The sequence below is a fragment of the Platalea leucorodia genome, assembly GCF_965183815.1.
Source record: "Platalea leucorodia genome assembly, chromosome: 13".
Classification (NCBI taxonomy): domain Eukaryota; kingdom Metazoa; phylum Chordata; class Aves; order Pelecaniformes; family Threskiornithidae; genus Platalea; species Platalea leucorodia.
In genome coordinates this window covers 16,656,510-16,674,786 of record NC_138835.1, presented here as the reverse complement: position 1 = coordinate 16,674,786, position 18,277 = coordinate 16,656,510, and the positions used below count along the sequence as shown (strand labels likewise).

The window sequence follows — 18,277 nt, the reverse complement described above, 5'->3', positions numbered from 1 at the left end:
CTTCTTGCACCAGTGTTGGATTTCACCCTCCCAGAAGCCCCAGCTCAGAGCCTAAGCAAGACTAAGACCAGCATCCAAGCCTCACAACACCTAGACGTGACCTTATCTTACTTTTCTTAGGCATATATTTCCTCTCTCCCGCGGCTGTCCCCACGCTGTGCTGTCCCTGCGCAGAAAGCGCGTTCCTGCCCTGCCTGAGCAGTCTGGGCTGGTGGCTCTGTCCCCTGTCACCTCTTCCAGGGGCACGTCTGTTCCTCCTGAGCAAAGGCCCTTGCCAGCCATAAACACCCTCCTTTCGGTTCTTTTGAAGAGCTGTCCTTTCCTGCTGCAAGGCTGAGAAGCGCAGCACCGACGCTGCGGGGCCGTGGTGGCTTCACCAGCCTGTCGCACTGCACTCGGCTCGGGGCGCCCTCCCGGCCGGTGCGGGCTCTGCCGAGTCGGTCGGTTTGTCCTGCTGGTGTGCAGAGCTGAGTTTTGGGGGGCTCAGAGCAGAGAGGATCACCAGGCTACTGGGCAGCCAGCGCCGCCTGTGCCCCCACCTTCCTCCCCAAATGGAGCTTCCCCAGCCGAAGGGGTGAGCGGGGACAGCAGGGCGAGCCCCGCAGTGTGTCCCTTGCCTGGGAGGGGTGCAAAGTCCAGTGGCTTGGGGACGGTCCTCGCTCTGTCCGGCCCGAAGGACTGGGGGTGAGCAGCAGGGTCTCTCTGGTGGCAGGTCTGTGCTGGAGGCACCAGCTCGGTGTCAACCCTGCCCAAAGCCACCAAACCCGTTTGGCGCCGGGAGAGGCAGTGCCCAGGCAGCGCGGGGCCGCGGTGTGTCCCCTCCCTGCGGCGGGATCCGGGTGGCTGCCAGCGGTGGTGGCACGAGGAGAGGCTTGGTCCGTGCCACCTCCTTCCCCGCCGTGGGCGAGAGCCGGCTCCTGGCTCAGGCACCCCTTGAGCAGCGACATGGCCGGAGGAGCAGCAGTGGAGGGATGGGGATCGGGAAGAGAAGGGAAAACCGAGTGACAGAGCGTGTTTGTGGCAAGGCTGCTTTCTGCAGCGGGAGCTGCTGAGCTTTGGTGCATGGGAAAATGTCCGTCGCGGTGAGGTCCCGGTGCCGGAGGGAGCTGCTCCCTCGGGCTGGGCAGTGGAGCTGGGGGGAGACGGCACCGGGGGGCACCTTTCATGCCGAGGGAGGGGGAGCCGGCCGCACAGCGCTGCCTTGTCCGGCCGAGCTTGCCTGCAGACGCGCATTGTGTCCAGCCGTGCCAGATGTCTGACTCGTCGAGGGCTCTGGTCGAAGGCAGGGACCTGGGGAGGGAGGGCAGAGGGTGGGCACTTTGTCTGGGACCTAACGAGGTTTGCATTAACGAAGGAAGACAGGAAATAGAGTGCCTTAACTGGACGCTGGCCAGCCCCACCGCTCCGCGGCCCCCCAGCGACATTTCTTTTTTCTTTCTTATGCATCTTGGAGGCAATCAGGCGGGCAGGACCTGGAGAAAACGGGCTTCGTGCTCCGGCCACGCGAGCGGTGTGCGGCCGGGGCCTCTCCTGCTGCTCACCGCCCGGCTGTGGGCGCGGGAGCCCCGGGGCGCTGCTCGCTTGCGCCTAATGAATGCGGTGCTGCCGCCCAGCCATGGCCCCCCATGGGGCCCCCGTTCCCACTCGGTCTCTCTAATTTGTATTAAGTATCCCTTCCTCGAAGGCTTTCCTCCTCCCCTTCTTCCCCCTTCTCGTCTCTTTTGTGAGTGAATAATTTATGGCACTTTTCATCTTCCTGGCTGTTGTTCCAGGCAGGCGGCGGTGGGATGCTCTGCGCCCTCCTGGCAGCCGCTCTCGGGCGGGGTGTACAGCTCCAGCCCGTGCTGGTGCCGCGGCGGGGTGGAAACCGGGCAGTCCCCTCCCGGGAGCGATGGGGAGCCTCGGGCGGGAGCAGCGACCTCTGCCACCGCCCCGCTGGCCACGGGCAGGCAGCAGGCAGGGCCACGGCTGGCGGCTCCGTGGCGGTCCACGGGGGACCGAGAGTCACCGGTGGGACCCGGCGGTGGCTGCAGCGCCCGAGGCCGCGCAGGCAGGTGGGCAGCGGCCGAGGGAGTGCCGCCCCGGTGCCGGCCGGGGCTCCAGCTGCGGCGGGGCGCGGGCAGGGCCGGGCAGCCCCTGGCCCGCCGCGCAGTGCGGGGCTGCGGCGAGGTTTCCGTGGGCCGCTGGCTCTTACATAAGCTCATTGTTTCCTGAGTCAAAAGAGGTTTTGTCTCCGCTCTGGAGATGTGACAGGAGAAGGAACAATTTGCCCCATTCATCTTTAACTCTGCCTTTGGAGAGCGGTGCGGTGGCCTTCGCCGACAGAGACGTTAAACCCAACCGCTTCCCCGCCATAAAATCTCCTGGGGAGCAGGTGTTGGAAATCGCCCCTTCCCTTCCTGATCTCCGCAAATCCAGCGCCACAGAAATCAAGGATAATCCAGCAGCCTCTTCAAAATGAAAACGCTGAGCCCTGATTAATTCATTTAATAAGTGACTGATCCCCTCCTCCCCCAGCACTGCGGCCCAAGAAGCCATTTTGCTTCTCGCTCTCCCGGGCTGGGCGCTGCCGGGGAGAGGCCGAGGCTGCAGAAGAGGCACGAGGCGGCTTCTCCCTGGCCTCCTCGCCGGCCTCGCCACTCGCCTGGCCGCGGCCTGGCCTCCGCGATGGGGCGAGGAGGGCAGTGCGCCGGGCGGGTGGCCTCCGTCGGGCTCTCCAGCTTTGCCGGCATCCCCTGCGCGGGGCTGGGGTCTCCGCCACCTCCAGCCCGTGGAGCCCCAGCTCAAGGGGATTAAAAAGGAGAACGAAATATTCCATTCTCCGACCAAAAGATCAAACCAGTTAGAAGTGACATTGTTTTTACAGTTCCACCTGCTTCAATTAGGGCGCGGGGGTGGAGCAGGGGGGCTCCCAATTATCCTCATTAGAGGGGCTCCTCATGCAGCCAAGCTCCAGCCGCGAGCAGGGAGCTCACCAGGCTCGTGCTGGTTGATAATGAATATATTCATGGCTGCGCAGCCCGGCCTTGCTCGCCTGCTGCTGCCGGAGCCCTGCTCGTTACGTGTGTTTTGGGCGCTTGCTGGGAGTCCGCAGAAAGCCTCTCCAAGCTCAGAAGTTTGGTAGGTTTTACCAAAACAGTGATTCTCTGCGAGTGCAGCCAACACAGCCCCGCCGCTCCTCGGCGTCCGGCCACAGCTGCCGTCGGCAGAGCAGGAGCCCAAACCTGGTCCTGGCACCCGGGGCAGGAGGGCTTCTGCCCCCTCTCCCCCCGGTCCCGCTTTGCTGCAGGGTGCCCCAGCCGCCGCTCGGGGCTGGCCGTGGGCTGGAGATGCCCCAGCGAAGCTGCCTGGGGAGCGGCCCCGGCCCCGGCACTGGCACCATCCCGTCCCATCCGTGCCAGCCAGGAGAGCGCGGTGCTCCCTCCCGAGCCCGTCAGCGTTTTTAAGTGGGCTGAAGCCATCCCGTTCGGACCCAAGGATATCAGCAATCTGAATTTGTGGCCGTTTCTCTGCCCACAAGACCAAGATTAATCCACCACTTTATATGCAGAGCTTATGGGAGAGCATAACCTGTAAAAATGTAGAAATAAGAAAATCATCTGTAGCTAGCGGGTTTACAGACCTCATTATTTGCTTACGTTCATCCTTGGTTTAAACTAAATTGTTCTTGCAGTAGGTGCTGGTGCCTTACGTTAGATTCCCATTTCATTTTCTTATTCCACCTGGACGGGTTCCTAGACACGTTTTCCTCTTTGTTTTCAATAGGTTTTGGCTGTAGCAAACCCAAGGTTCGTAAATGCAGCAGTCAGGTAGAAACCTGATTTGCAGCTGCTCCGTGTGCTTCGTGCAGCACAAAAGAAAACCCGAGACGTTGAGGAGTCGGGGGGTCCAGACCTCGCCCCCAGGGTCCTGCCCGGTGCGAGCAGCCGGTGCGGGCCTGGCACTGCCGACGGGGACGGGAGCTGCAGGGCTGGGGGCCACGGGGAGGCTGGGGGTGGATGGGCAAGGGCAGAGCGGGGTGCCTGGGGAGGAGCGGGGGTGCTTAAGGCAGGTTGGGGATGCTCAGAGCAGGCTGAGGACGCTCGGCGCAATGCAGGGAGGCCCAGGGCAGGCTGGGGATGTCCGGGGCAGACTGGGGATGCGCAGGGCACCTGCGCAGCCTTCTCCCCGTGATGCCTCTCTTGGTGCCCCTTGCCTGGCGGGGGTTTCGTGGCATGGAGGGCCCCCGGCCCCCGCTCTGTGCAGGCAGCCGTGCCGGGGGCTGCCTGCCGCCCCAGGAGCCGGCAGGAGGTCCCTGCCATTGGCCTGCCGGACGGGCGCTGATTGGCCTTGCGGCGCAGCGCTGTTGCTGTGGCTGTGCCCGGGCTGATGGCGGGGCCTGGCGTGCGGCTCGTGCCTCCGCGCACGGGAATAATTCTCCTTAATCCTTCCAAGAGGCATCGCTGGGTGAGGCTGGAGCCTCCCTCTGGGAGCCCCGTCTCGCCTGGTGCGGCGAGCGCAGCAGGGGGAGGGACGGCTGCCATCCCACAGGCAGGGAGGCCTCCGTGCCCCCAGCCACCTGCCCACCGTTGCATGGGGCCACGGCCGAGCCAGCGCCGCTCCTGCACCCGCGCCGAGGGCACAGAGTGCCGGTGGTGGGTCTGGCCGCGCGCCCCGGCAAGGCGTGCGTGAGGCAGTGGTGCAGCAGCCCGGCCGGGGCAGGGACCCCAGGAGCAGGCGCTGGTGCGGGAGCTGGGCCGGGCAAGCCGGCTGCCTCTCCCGCAAGGCTGGAGAGCAAAACCCGCGGGGGCCTGAGCCCCCCAGCGCCGGTGCCCCGGGACAGGAGGGGTGTGGGAGCAGGAGGCGGCAGTGCCCCCAGCATCCTGCCCTCCGGGCTGGGCTGAGCCTGCAGCAAGTGCCCTGCTGCCGTGGTCCGGGCTGCAGCCGCCCGCCGGAGCCCCACCGCTGCAGCACGGGGGCAGGAGACCAGAGCTGGTCCCGGGGGCAGCTCGAAGGTGCCCCAGGGTCGTGCTGGCTGCTGAGCTCCCCCGGAGCGCCGCGCTCCCCGGCACGCAGAGCCAGCGCTCGGCCCCGGCCGGGAGGGTGACGCCTGCCGCCGGCCCGGAGCACCCGGCACATAAACACCACCCCGGGGATTAGGTCAGCTCTGGTCATTGCTCAGAGGAATAAGTGGATCAGTGCAAGGGAAAGGAGGGGGAGGGAGCTCTGCTGAGCAGGGAGCTCGAGGGGGACCTTTTAATTTGGGGGCTCGCGGGGCCAGCAGCAGCCTTGGCACAGGCGCGAGGCTGGGCAGCGAGCGCTGGCGCCCGTGACGGGGCGGCTGGGGACACGCGGCGGCAGCCCCGGCCGGCCCCCACGGTCAGCTTGGATGCCCGAGTGTCCTCAAGTCTGTTTATTTTAAGGGATACAAAGTCCTGGGCTGCTGCAGGGTCACAGGAGCGCTCGCCGAGCCTCTCATTAAAGTTTCCCGCGGGTGCCGGAGGGGGGAGGAGGAGGAGGGTGGGTGGCAGCTGCTGGGCACCGTCCCGCCACCCTGCGCCCGCACACCTTTGGACCTGGCACCCATGCGCCAGGAGCCGTGGGTGTGGGCCAGAGCCGCCCCGCAGCCCGACCCCATTGTCCTGCGGTGGCGCGGGCCAGGCGCGGGGACCGCCATCTGCTTGTCGCTGCCGGCAGCTTCTTTGTTCGCCGCCCGGCGCACGCTCGCGCAGGAAGCGGCTCCCCACGTGCTTCGCCCTTTCCCTCTCGCGGAGGCACCTAATGAAATAAAGGATTTACTGCAGCGAGGGGGAGGGAAGGGGAAATAGGCTGAGCAGTTTGAAAATGTCGTGCCTGGCCCCGGGGCTGGGCTCTTTGGCTGGGTGCAGGCAGGACCGGGTGCAGGCAGGGCTGGGCACAGGCAGGGCCGGGCTCTCTGCCGCAGCCGGGCTGTTCTTCGGAGCAGCACAAGGTGGGAGGCCGGCGTGGTGGGAGCCGTGCACGGGCAGGGGGACGGTGCCAAGACCTGGGGGTGTGAATGCAACCGAGGCCGAGCAGGAGGCGGGCTGTGCGCCGGGTGTGCGTGGCACCGCCGTGGCCGGGACCCTGGGCCATGGGCTCTGCCTGTTTGGGCAGTGGGGAGCTGCCGTGGGGATGGCTCCGGGGCATGTGGGAACAGGGAAGCAGGAGTGTCCACGTAGGGTGTAGGAGGTCACTTGGGCTTTGAGTGGGACAGGAGGGACGTCCGTGCAGCCCCTGCCCCCTCCCCACCGCAGCGTGCCGAGGAGCCTTGCCGGGCAGCACGCCTGCTGTGAGCAGAGCTCCTAACGCCGCTTCCAGGGTTTTCCCGCCCAAGCGAGCCTGTCCTCGTGTGCCGTCCCCGTGCCCCAGCACTCTGCAGAGCAGCACGTCCCCGAGCCGCCGGCGCTGGAGCTCGTCGCCTTGCACCGCACCCAGCCCCAAACGGGGTCGGGAGGACCGTGCCGGGAGGCGAGGGACCCGGTGGGGAGAGGCAATGCCCCTTTCTCCTCCCTGCAATGCAAACAGAAACTGAAAAGGACCAAATTCCAAAGTTCTTATTCAAGCCCAGGTGCTGCGGCCCCAGGCAGAGGCGTGGGGACTGTCACCTGCTGGAGGGATGGGTGACCCAGGCGCAGGGTACAACAGCGTCGGGTGTCCTTTGAGGGCCGAGGGAGCAGAGCTGTGCGATGGCCCTGCAGCCGCAGGCACCGGTATCTGTCCCTTCAGCTGCTGCGTCCCAAGGCCCGAAGCGTGGCTGTGCCGGCCCAGCTCCCGGCGGTGCCCACGGCAACTCACCCACCAGGTGAGCCCAGAGCGGCCCCGGCCGCGCAGGGGCTTTCAGAGCAGCGGCACATCCGCGCTGCGCGTGCTGGTGGTCCCGCAGGCGGGCTCGGGGGAGGCTGGCACCGCGGGGGGCAGAGCTGCTCGCCCACCTCATGGACGTGGTCCCAGGGCACCACGGGGGTGACCACACGTCCTTCCTTGCAGATGACTCCTCGTCAGAGAGCTGCAGCGGGAATGGCTCCTCCACCCTGAACCCCTCCACCTCCAGCAGCACGCAGGGCGACAGCGCCTTCCCCGAAATGAACGGGAATGGCACCGCGGCCCCCATGGACTTCACCGCCTCCGCCGACGACCAGCCCATCAACCTCTGCGACAAGCTCGCGCCTGCCCATGTCACCCCTTCCTACCAGTCGGACAGCTGCAGCGCCGACGGGCTGCGCAGCAGGGTCAAGTACGCGGTGAAGACCACGGCAGAGGTATGGCCCAGGCTGCAGGCAGCCGCCGCCGGGGCTGGGCGAGACGGGGCGGCCGTGCGTCCCCGGCCGGGGCTGGTGCGGGGCATGGCACGCTGGGAGCAACCGCACGTGAGGCGCCCGAGGCCAGGCAGGGATGCAGCTCCTGCTCCCGCGCCAGGAAAGCACAGGGCGGGTGACGGGGCTGGGAGCCTTTCCCTTGGAGGGAGGGAAGGACGGAGGAGCGCCACGCTCGCCCGCTGCTGCTGCGGCAGAGCGGCTGTGCCTGGCCTCGCTCCAGCCTCGGGGCTGCTGCTCCTCAGCAGAAATCGGCCCAGGTGCCGAGCGAGCAGTTGGCAGAGGGAGGGAGAGAGGAGGGATGGTTTGGGAGAGCCGGGGAGCATCCCCCGTGCCCTGCCTGCCCTCCCCTCCGACCAGCTGTGCCACTGCCGCCGTGCAAGGGGAGCCCATTCCCGCAGGGTCAGGCAGAGCCGTGGCCCCCACCGGCCAGAGCCGCGCTGCCTGCACTTTGGGCCATCGCACGGTCCCGGAGGCCGCCGTGTCCCTCCCCTGCCCTGAGCAGGCAGGAGCTGGCACTCGGAGGAGCCCATCCGCGGGTTCGTCTCCCCGGGTTGCAGGGGGACGTCAGGAGATGGGCCAGAAGCAGTGAGCCAAGGAGAAGGGGTTTTTTCCTGGTGCCCGTGGGCAGGGGCGGGCAGGCGAGGGCTGCCCATGGTAACCCCCGTCTCCTCTCAGTCCCCTCCATACAGCTCCGGCAGCTACGACTCCATCAAGACAGAGGTCAGCGGCTGCCCTGAGGACCTGACCGTCGGCAGGGCCCCCACGGCCGATGAAGATGATGATGACCACGATGACCACGAAGACAACGATAAGATAAATGACTCGGAGGGGATGGACCCGGAGAGGCTAAAGGCCTTCAACGTAAGGAGGGCTCTGCGGGGAGGACGAGCCCGCCCGCCTCCAGTCTCGGTGTTCCCACTGTCTGTCTTCTCCTTTGCAGATGTTTGTGCGCCTTTTCGTGGACGAGAACCTGGACCGGATGGTTCCCATCTCCAAGCAGCCCAAGGAGAAGATCCAGGCCATCATCGAGTCCTGCAGCCGGCAGTTCCCTGAGTTCCAGGAGCGGGCACGCAAGCGCATCCGCACCTACCTCAAGTCCTGCCGCCGCATGAAAAAGAATGGGATGGAGATGGTGAGCGGCCGCCCCGCTGCCCTGCCGCTTGCCACCGCGCCCGGGGCAGCAGGTCCCTGAGCGCCTTCTCTGCTTGTGTCTCCGCAGACGAGGCCCACGCCGCCACACCTGACCTCGGCCATGGCGGAGAACATCCTGGCTGCTGCCTGCGAGAGCGAAACGCGGAAAGCAGCCAAGAGGATGCGGCTGGAGATCTACCAGACCTCCCAGGTACACTGCTCGCGGCCGGAGGTGGGCGTGGGGAAAATAAGAGAAGTTTCTGAGCCATCTGGCAAAGCATTTTTAAAAGCCTTTCTAAGAGTCTAAGAGGCGGCAGGGCCCCATGGTGCATCCTGAGACCCAGGCCGGCGGGGCCAGAGACGCTGGTTTGGGCTGGCCATGCTGCAGCCGCGGGAGAGCAGGCGTCCCCACGCCATCCCTCCCACCGGCCGCAGAGGACGGCCAGGCTCCTCCCTGGAGTAAGTCCGTGTTTCCCCCGTGCAGGACGAACCGATCGCTCTAGACAAGCAGCACTCCAGAGACTCCACAGCCATCACCCACTCCTCCTATTCACTGCCAGCTTCATCTTACTCCCAAGACCCGGTCTACATCAATGGAAGCCTGAACTACAGCTACCGTGGCTACGGGTCCCTGGGGGGCAGCCTGCAGCCACCCGCCTCCCTCCAGACGGGCAACCACAGTAACGGTAAGTGGCCGCACGCTGCACTGGGGCCCGCGGCGGCACGGGGAGCCCAGCCGGCCATCGCCTCCGCCCCATGCCCAGGCAGCGCGCTGCGGGCTCCCCGGCGTCCTGCGCCGCGCAGAGCTGCTCCCAAAGCCCCTCTTCTCCTGCAGCCGACCGAGGCCTCTTCCCGGCTGCTCAGCTCGCCTCATCAGCGGGCGGTTAATTGTTGAACTGAACTTGGAAGGACGATCTAGGTGGCAGGTGGAGGGAAGGAGTGTCACTTAAAAAAAAAGAGAATCTGTACCAGCTATTAATGATTAACAGGAGCGGGTGCCTATCGCTGCCCCGATCTCGTTGCTGGTATGAGCTGTTCCTTTCCCAGCCTGCGTCAGCTGCGCTCAGAGACAGGAGCGGGGATGGGGACCGGGCTGGTGAAGTCGGGGGCTCCACAGCCGCACCCAGGGCAGAGCCAGCTCCTGCCGCAGGTCGGGAGGGTGGCGAGGGGCTGGGGGCCGCGTGGGAAAAGCGGCTGGGGGAGCAGGACTGAGGCTGCAGGGCGGGAAGGCGAAGGAGAGCGCAGGCAAGGCTTGAGGGATCCGCTGAGTTAGGAGCAAGCAAACAGAGCGGAGTAGCCCGGGGCTGAGAAGGGCACCTGGGGAGGTGCCGTGGTACCTGGTGACTCCCTGGCAGCCAGGCGAAAGAGCTGTGGGATGGGGCAAAGGCTCTCCCCCTGGGCAGCAGCCCTCTGGCTTTGCCCTCCCGGCAGTGGTGGCAGGAGGGCTGGAGCCCATGCTGGTCCTCAGCCGGTCCTTCGGCAATCTCCGGGCTGCCTTCGCTTGCCCCAGTGCGCTCTGGGCTCCTGCCCTGCCCCTGCCGGCCCTGATGGAGGGAGGATTTGGAAGGATGTGATTTCCGGAGCCCTGAGAGATGCCTGTCTGGGATTAACTCTTATCATCCCTTCCTAATGCTTCTTAACCCTGAATAAAGATCCCACCCCGGCCTCCAGCTGCTGAGACCTAATCCTTGCAGCCACAGCGGAGGCAGCTATGGTTCCTCCCCAGGGCAGCACAGGCACCCCGGCCCCCCGCGCTGCCCGGCACCCTGCTCTCGCCCGGCCCCGCCGCGAGCGCCGGCTCCTTGACAGGAGGCAGCGACCCCGCAGAACCGCCTCAGCAGCCCCAGGGAGCACAGGAGGAGCAGAGGGGCCCTGGGTGTAGCACGCAGCGGCAGCAACTTTCTTCTTTCTAATGGGTTTTAAACCTCTGCTTCGCAATTATTTTCTTCCCCTTTGCCCAAGCTCTTTGCCAGTCCTTTAGAGGTAGGAGCGCCCTGCCGTAGCGCCGGCAGGGAGCACTGCAAGGAGCTGCGCCTTCTCCCTCCCTGAGCAGAAAGTCTGCAGGGCTTTGCTGCCCAGAAGTGTCTTCTCCCTCCATCCCCCACCTAAGGCGATTCTTGCTCAAACCCACATCCCCACTCCCAGCTCCTTCTCCCTTGGTGAGCCGGGAAATGGGCTCCGTTTACTGCTGCCTCTTCTGTCTAGTGAAATTGCTTTCACATGAGAGCCTCCTCCTCCCCTTCCCAGTGCTGATTAGCCTGGTGTGGAAGCCCTCCGCTGGTGCCACTCCTCCCGCAGCATTTGCTGCTTCAGCATTGCTTTCCTCGGAAGCTTTCCTTCCCACGCCAGGGCGACGCGCTCCCCTCCCTCGCCGGTCGCCAGCAGCACCCACCTGCTCTCGGGGGCTGCTGAGCTCTCCCGTCCTGGCTTGGCAGCCGCTGCAACACCCGGTCCCTGCTCCATCTTCCTGCGTGCCCCACCGCTGCGTCAGGCCACCCAGCAGGAGCTCAGCCCTCCTGAAGCCTTTCTCCAGCATCACCAACTGCTCCATCAGCCTGCAATGCTCCAGCCCACAGCCAGGGGATTAGTGAGTTCAGTGGCTTCTCTTCCTCCTTACCGGCAGTGTGCGGCCTCGCCTGCCTCCTCCTCCTCCTCCTGACTGGTGTCACATCCCTAGTACACATCTTTCCTCTTCTCTCCATTCCTAGTTGGTTGGCTGGTTCTTGCACCTTGTTTGGCTTCTCTTACTTAGTCCAAGGCGAAGCTAAATCCAGTTTTTCCCCTGGCTGTGTCACTCCTCGAGCTGGGTATCAGCTTTCCTGCCAAAGCCTTCCACGCGCGGGCACCCACGCTGGCTGCACACGCGTGTGCGCGGTTGTGCACACATCCGCAGACAGCCAGAGCGGCGGCTGACCGTGTTCCCTGGGTCTTGGAGAACTTGACGATTTTGTGGCTTTTTGCAGGTTTAAGATCTGTAGCGACACGGGGGTGTCGGTGAGCTGGGGCAGCCATGTGTCCTGTTCAGAGGACAGACACACATACGTGGCCAGAAGCCCATCGCAGGCAATAGAGGTGGAGCAGAGACCAACTTAGGAGAAAAAACTATCTCTGCCCATCAGGCAGATCATAAATTTTGCAGGACATCATTTCATTTACAGACAAAGCCGCAGAAAGGCGCAGCCTAGTAAGACCGTTTATCCCCCCAAACGTTCTGCCGAAGGCTGAGCACGTCGCGGCGTCGCTGGCCGGGGCGGCGTGCGAGCGGTCGGGCCAGGCAGGCCTCCTCCTCGCCGCGCAGCACAGCCCGGCCCCGCAGCGCCGGGCCGGGCGCAGGCACCACGTAGTTACCGGCACTAAACCGGGGAAATGCCCCGCGCAGGGCGTTACTCGCCGCACGCAGAGGGAAAGCCGGAGGATGATTCCCGTGGGCAGGTACCCTCGCGCGCAGGTTTAGCTCCCGGCAGAGCGCGGCCGCAGACCCTCCCTTCGCAGGGCGGATGGGACAGGCTGCAGGACGGGCTTTTTGTCACGTTGACGCTGAAGTCTCCTTCCTCGTTGTGGCTGTTGTAGAGGCAGCGACTTGCCTGCGCTGGCTGCTGCGGGAGCTGGGGCCGTTGGGGTTGTGCAGGGACCTTCCTGCCGGCGCCGAGGTCCCGGAGCAGCAGCTCCCGCTGGGGATCTCGTGGCGGCAGGACGGACACGGGCAAGGCCGCTCTGCCTGAGCTTCCCTCTCGCTTTCCCTTGGCAGGTCCGACCGATCTCAGCATGAAAGGTGGGGCCTCCAGCACGGCCCCCTCCAACAGCACCAGCAGGGGAATGCAGGCTGCCCAGCTCAGCCCCACGGAGATCAGCGCAGTGCGGCAGCTGATCGCCGGCTACCGAGAGTCGGCGGCGTTTCTGCTTCGATCTGCAGACGAACTGGAAAACCTCATTTTACAGCAGAACTGACTCCCTGCGTCTGCACCGCTCCTCTGTCGAGAAGACAATTTATACCTGCTAGAAAGAGGCTCCCAGCAGTGTCCTGCTCAGGACCACCATCGTCCTCCCGTGAAGCGGCGGGTACATGTAGTTTTAGAAGGTGGAATCCAAAAGACCTGTTTTCTTTTACACTCCAAGCACCTGGGACTTCAGGCACAAGGACACGTTTTTGAACCGTACCGACACCCGTGCGTCCAGCCGACCAGAAGCCAAACCTGCGGCTTGGAAGGATGTGGGACTTTCAAGGGCAGAAGGGAGCCTGGGGAGGTTTGGGGCTGCAGATGTATTTAGAATAACCTTTGTGGACCCAAATGTTAGATTCCCGTCCCCAGATAATTTCCAAGTCTTAGGTGAGCTGAATCACATATTTATTGAGAAATGGACCCTCCTCTCCCCTTAGTAATTTATTTTTCTGAAAATGGATTCTTTTGAGTTTGTACAGATTGCCAGTTTTTTGTCTGTCTGATCAGAAGGAATTTATTCCTGTGAAATAACACATTCCATATCACTACACTACTAATTTCCAGGCAGCTCTGCCTGTTTCTCTGGGGAGCCCTTGTCCCACCGGGAGCAAGTTTGCCATCCAGCCCTGGCCGCCGAGGCTGCTGGGCCTCCCCGAGCGTAGGTGGCAGCTGACCAACGGAGCGAGCGGGCCTCCTGCTTCGCCCTTCGTTCTGAGCGGTCCCGTAGCAGCAGTGGAGCCTGAACCTCCCGAGAGACTGGGCAAGCTCAGCAGACCTCCGGCCAGAAGGACATCATCTCGCACGCATTTCAGTCATTGCAGATGAGAGAAGGAAGGAAGGAAATACCTGAGAAACACTGTCTTGCGGTCACCATCCGTACTCTACCTCACACTCCATTGTGGGCTTCTTCCAGCACTGGCCGAGCTGGTCCTGGGGGACAGCGAGCGTCGCAGACGCGTGGATTGCGCCGAGGAGGCTGGAACCGAGCCGGCAGATCCAGCGGATCCGCCGGGGTCCTGCTGCTGGGCGGCAGCTCGCCCCCGCCCGCTGCGCCCGGCCGTTTGCTCCGGTCCCTGTGAAACCAGCCCTGGGGCGGCACCGGGAGAATGAGCCCAGGACCCGCGTGGGCGGCAGGAGGGCCCACGCCGGGTCTCTGCCTGGAAAGCGAGGTCAGCGCGGCGAGCCGCTCGCTCCTCTGCAGAGACGGGCACCATTCAGCAGCAGAACCGACAAAGTCCTCTCTGGGGCCCAGGGTCCTCCCCCCTCCCCGCTCACAGTCCTGGAACAAGCCCACAATTCCCAAAGTGTGGAAAAACCATAGTTTGACGACCGTTCTGCCCTGTTACCGCCCCCCACCCCCAATAATGCACTTCGTTTTGCTCAGTGCAATACCTACTACCAGTGCTGCTAAACCCAGGGACTGCGCTCAGGCACGGCGGTGCTGAGCCGAGCCAAGCAATGCAACGGGCTCCGGAGCCCCGCAGAGCCGCAGCGCCCGGCTGCCGGGGATCCCAGCTCCTCCTCGCGCCCCCGTGCCGGCGCAGCCCCCCGCCCAGGCAGGAGTCCTCACCGCGAGACGATAGGAAGTCGCTAAAAGTGTAAACCCGTATATGCTTGTTTTAAAGGTAGATGCTTTCTCTGGCGCCAGCTGCTTCTTGTTCGGCCGCTCTGAGCCCGCGGATGGGGGCTGCTGCTCCCTGGGGGCTGACGCCGCTGGCGCGGGCTCGATGGCGGCGGCGGCGGCTGGGCCCAGCCGGGAGCAGAGCCGGGCAGTTTGCGCAGTAGCCTTCATACCCAGGGATACTCCCCACACACTGGAAGAGACGCAAAGCCTCCGCCCTGCTCGTAGTCTCGGTGCAGAAAAAGCCGCTGGCTCCTGGGGCCGGGCTTGCCTGGCCCAGCAGCAGAAGGGATTAACCGTTGCATTGACTGTTTTCCCCGAACCGTAAACTTTCTGTAGCATCTGGAGAAAAGGGAGCTAACCCCTGGCCGTCGGGCGTAGTCAGGGGGTCCGTGCGGAGATGAGGTGGTGGCTTGTTAGACCCGAGCCGATGCTGGACCCGGCAGCGCCGCGGCAGTCCCGAGGCGCCCGGGCTCAGCGCCCCGTCCCGCCCTGCCCGCAGCAGGTGGGGGAGCGGGGCTCCGGCCCCCCGAGCCAGGGCTCAGCCCCACGCTTTCCCCAGCACTTCACAAGCCTGCTTGGTTTGCCCACTGCATCCTCCCATACTTGGAATTTATGTAAATATTTATTTTTGTGTGAATACCATGAAGTAACAAACCTTTGACAAAATATGTAACCGCAGCCATTTGTGAAAGTCTTAACGTTAAGGAAGGCGAGGCAGAGACAATCGCTGTCCCGGAGTTCTCGCTGCGCCATCCCACCCGCGTCGGTGCCCCCTCCCCGCCGGAGGCCGGCGGGACCGCGTAGCCATACGTTTGCCATCCAGGTTACTGAGAAAGGGGTTACCCAGGGGCTTACGGACGGGTCACCATCAGCTGCAGTTTGTTTAAAGTCTTATTGATCCCAGTTTTCGCTGTCGTTACCAGATCACCTTTGAACGCCTCTTAGCACGCCTCGAAGTCTCGCAGCTCTCGCGCTTTGTTCAACCGCTGCAGGAGGCGGCTGCGGCGCGCGGTTGCGTAGGGAGGTACCGCTCTGCCCCGTCCGACCGACCGATGGCCGCAGCCTGCAGCCGAATGGTACGGACGCAGATTTCCAAAGCCCCGGTGACAGCCACATCTGTGAGAAGTTGTGAAACAAATGGGATTGACTACAAATTTCTGTCAGGGATCTTTTTCTTTTCTTTTTTTTCCTCTTCTTTTTTTTTTTCGGTGAGCCGCAGCTTTATAGTTTCTTGGGAGCGAGCTCCGCAGCCATCTCAGTGCTCGTCAGCCGATCCGCGCTCGGTCGCGGCTCTTCCGTGCTCCAGGACTGTTACTCAGCCGCGCTCTCGCGGGCAGGCCGGGGCCAGGCATCGCTCGGCCGAGTCCTCACCGGGAAGGAATGAGCAGGAGCAGAATACACCGGCTCTCCAGATATCTGAGAGGTGGAAGGAGAATGCTGGGTTAGCAAATGGTCTGGATGTTCTTGGTTTTGTTTAAGAAAAGCTAATCACTGGTCGAGAAAATAGATTTATTTTATTTTATTTTATTATTTTATTTTATTTTATTTTATTTTGAACACAACCATCCTGCCCTGGATGTGCGGTTCCCATGGCGGTGTCTCTGCATGGGAGAGCGGTCCCGGGCTCGCGAGCAGACGTAACCTGTACCTCCCCGATCCAAAGGGCCGCCTCCCTCCCGCGAGCGGCCGTCGGATTTCGTACCAGTTCATGAAAAAAAATGCTGCTTTGAACTCAGAGGGTTAATATACTTTTGATTTGTAATTTTTTGTAAAACTTTTTACAAGGTAGCATAGTATTTCACCAGAATACCAACTACAATCCGTCCATGGTCTGATTTTTATATAATTTAGTGGTGCTTTAGAAACTTTCGTTTGGTTGTTTCGGAGCTGTACAGCTCAGTTCTTCGCCTGTATCTACCTAAGACCAATGTGAACCTTTGTATTTTTGCTCCTAATTTTGGACTCAGTGAAAGTGTACTGTTTACATGTACAGAACTCCCGGCCCCCGTGTGTCCTGCAAGACCTGCTGTTGAAGAGGAAGATGCACCTCCCCAGTTCGTCTGCTTACCAAGCCACAGCCTCACTCACCACTGACGCACGCCCCTACCCTAAGGAAGACCCCCCGAGACTGAACCGCCCCGTAAGCGATTTTGGGTTTTGCACAAGCTGTTGTATTTTTTTTTCCAGTAGCCGCCGGCCGCGGTTCGACTCGAGCGCTGGTCCGGAGCTCGGTTAAGCGGAGCACCCGGACGCGGGCAGGCAGAGTCGCCCCGCGCCGCGGTTTCACCGTCCTCCCCCGACGTCCGAGGCGGGAGGGCGAAAGCTGCCGGGCTCAGGGTAGGGTTCAGACGACGCGGACGAGCGCTCGAGCCACGGGGGCTTGCGAGGACGCAGGGAGGAACCGCTCAGCAGCAGAATTGGAACCCGGCGAAATCGCCCGAGCCGGCCGCTGGTGGCAGATGGGAAGGGTGGGAGCGCGTTCCCTCGGAGGCGGGGGCTCCGAAGCGAAGCAGAAGATCGCTCTTCGGAAAGGCAGTGCTTTCCTGAGGGCTCGGATAGAAAGCGTATGGCACTTAATCCAGCGTTTAAGGTGACACTTTATTGCTTAATCAATTGATTCATTTTGAAATGATATTTTTGCAGATAGGCACCTATGCAACTTAATGTGGCTCTTAAGCAGATGAGCACTTCCTCCTCAACGAGCTTGATAAGAGTTATTTGTGTTATATACTGTGGATTTTTCCAGTAAATGTGGCTTAATATTTTAATTCTTAGAATGTGTGTCTATTATATATGTGATGCAACTTAATTCTGTTCTGTTTGTGGAATGATTAGCACAGGCCAACTCCCTCTTCCCCTCACTTAACAAAGACCAATGAGCTGTTAATCAAGCTGTTATCTCCATGGTATTACTTGCTAAATGCACTGATTTCATACGTATGTGGAATCCTTTTTTTTTTTTCTTTTGAATCTGTATATCATATATAAGACTGAATCTACTTAATAAACACTGTATAACAAAAAGGGCTTTCTCCTCCGCTGTCGAGCGCCGCTGGCACCGGCGCCCTCCCGCCGCCGCCCCTCGCCCCGTCGCCAGCCCGCTTTGCTCCAGCCCCAGCCCGCGCTGCGCGAGGCCGGGGCGACCGGGATCGAAATTGAGGTGTCAAAAAAAAAAAAAAAAAAGAAAAAGAAAAAATAGATCTTTCAATAATTTTGACATAAGCTGTGCTTTCCATTCCTTAACAGACAGCCGCGGGTACCGTAGAGAGCAGCGTTAGCACTCGCGAGTGGGGCTAGTCACGGATTTTATGCTTAACTTATATTTTGACAAAATTAATTTTGTGAAGTGTCTGTTTTTTGTGGAAAAAAAAAAATGGAGTTTTCATTGAAGTTTGTGGAAAGTTCTCCCTCTCCTCATGGAAAATACTGATTTTTCGTTACCAGCTTTATTCACTAAGTATAATAAATCTTTGCATCCATAAAACGTTTATCTCAAAGCAGTGTGTAGATAAAGATCTCCTGATTTGCCTCGGCGGCTGGCTGGCAGCAGGAGGGCGCAGGAAAGCAGGCGCAGCCGTTCCCGGCTTTGGTGCAACCACCGCGTTCCGCCTCGCCTCGGGGTGCCCGCGGCGTGGCCAGGCTCTGCCCCGCGGCTGCTGCGGCGGCGGCCGCCGGCGCCCACCGAGCGCTTTGGGCCGCCGCACCCCAAAGGGGCCCTCCCCAGCCATCGGCTGCCGCGCACGCAGCGCTCACGGGGGCTCTGCGCCGCGCACCGGGAAGGCGTCTCCCCTGCGGCCGTCGCGCAGTCGGGCTCCCTAACGTTAAGCCTCCGGATAATCTTTGCTCCCAAATTTCAAACGGAGCAAGGGAGACGGCTGCACGCCGCGGGGATCAGCGGCGCTCGGTCACACCGGCGTGCGAACCGGCTTCCAGTCCCTTCGGAAATACCCGCGCTGCTTCCGCGGCCGCGGAGCCGGGACGCTCCAGAGCACCGCAGGGCCGGGTCCGAGCGGCAGACCGTCTGGGAGAGAGAAGATCTATTATTTGTCAGAGAAATATCACGGAGGGAAAAACCGTAATTTATATTTGCTGTGTGTGAAATCCTGACATCAACAGGGTTTTACTCTCGAAACCTCCAAGCGCCCCTGTTCTAGAGGTAAGTAATCCTGACCTCACCACCCACCGTGCCAACAGAAGAGAAAACGATGTCACTTAGTGGTTTTAAAGCTCACCTAAGCAACAACTCTACTTACTTTCTGCATTAC

The 18,277-nt window shown here is 62.1% G+C and overlaps 1 protein-coding gene across 1 annotated transcript in view; it reads left to right on the top strand.

Moving 5' to 3' along the window:
- NOL4L (nucleolar protein 4 like) overlaps positions 1-12,395 on the top strand; it is a gene marked incomplete at both ends in the record, with an annotated part of 60,832 nt that extends 48,437 nt beyond the window's left edge. Inside the window, 6 exons of the mRNA XM_082326326.1 lie at positions 6,988-7,259; positions 7,992-8,177; positions 8,257-8,448; positions 8,536-8,658; positions 8,932-9,133; positions 12,196-12,395. Of these exons, the coding sequence (XP_082182452.1) occupies positions 6,988-7,259; positions 7,992-8,177; positions 8,257-8,448; positions 8,536-8,658; positions 8,932-9,133; positions 12,196-12,395 (1,175 nt within the window). The remainder of the gene's footprint in view (positions 1-6,987; positions 7,260-7,991; positions 8,178-8,256; positions 8,449-8,535; positions 8,659-8,931; positions 9,134-12,195) is intronic.
- Between the last annotated feature and the right edge of the window lie 5,882 nt (positions 12,396-18,277).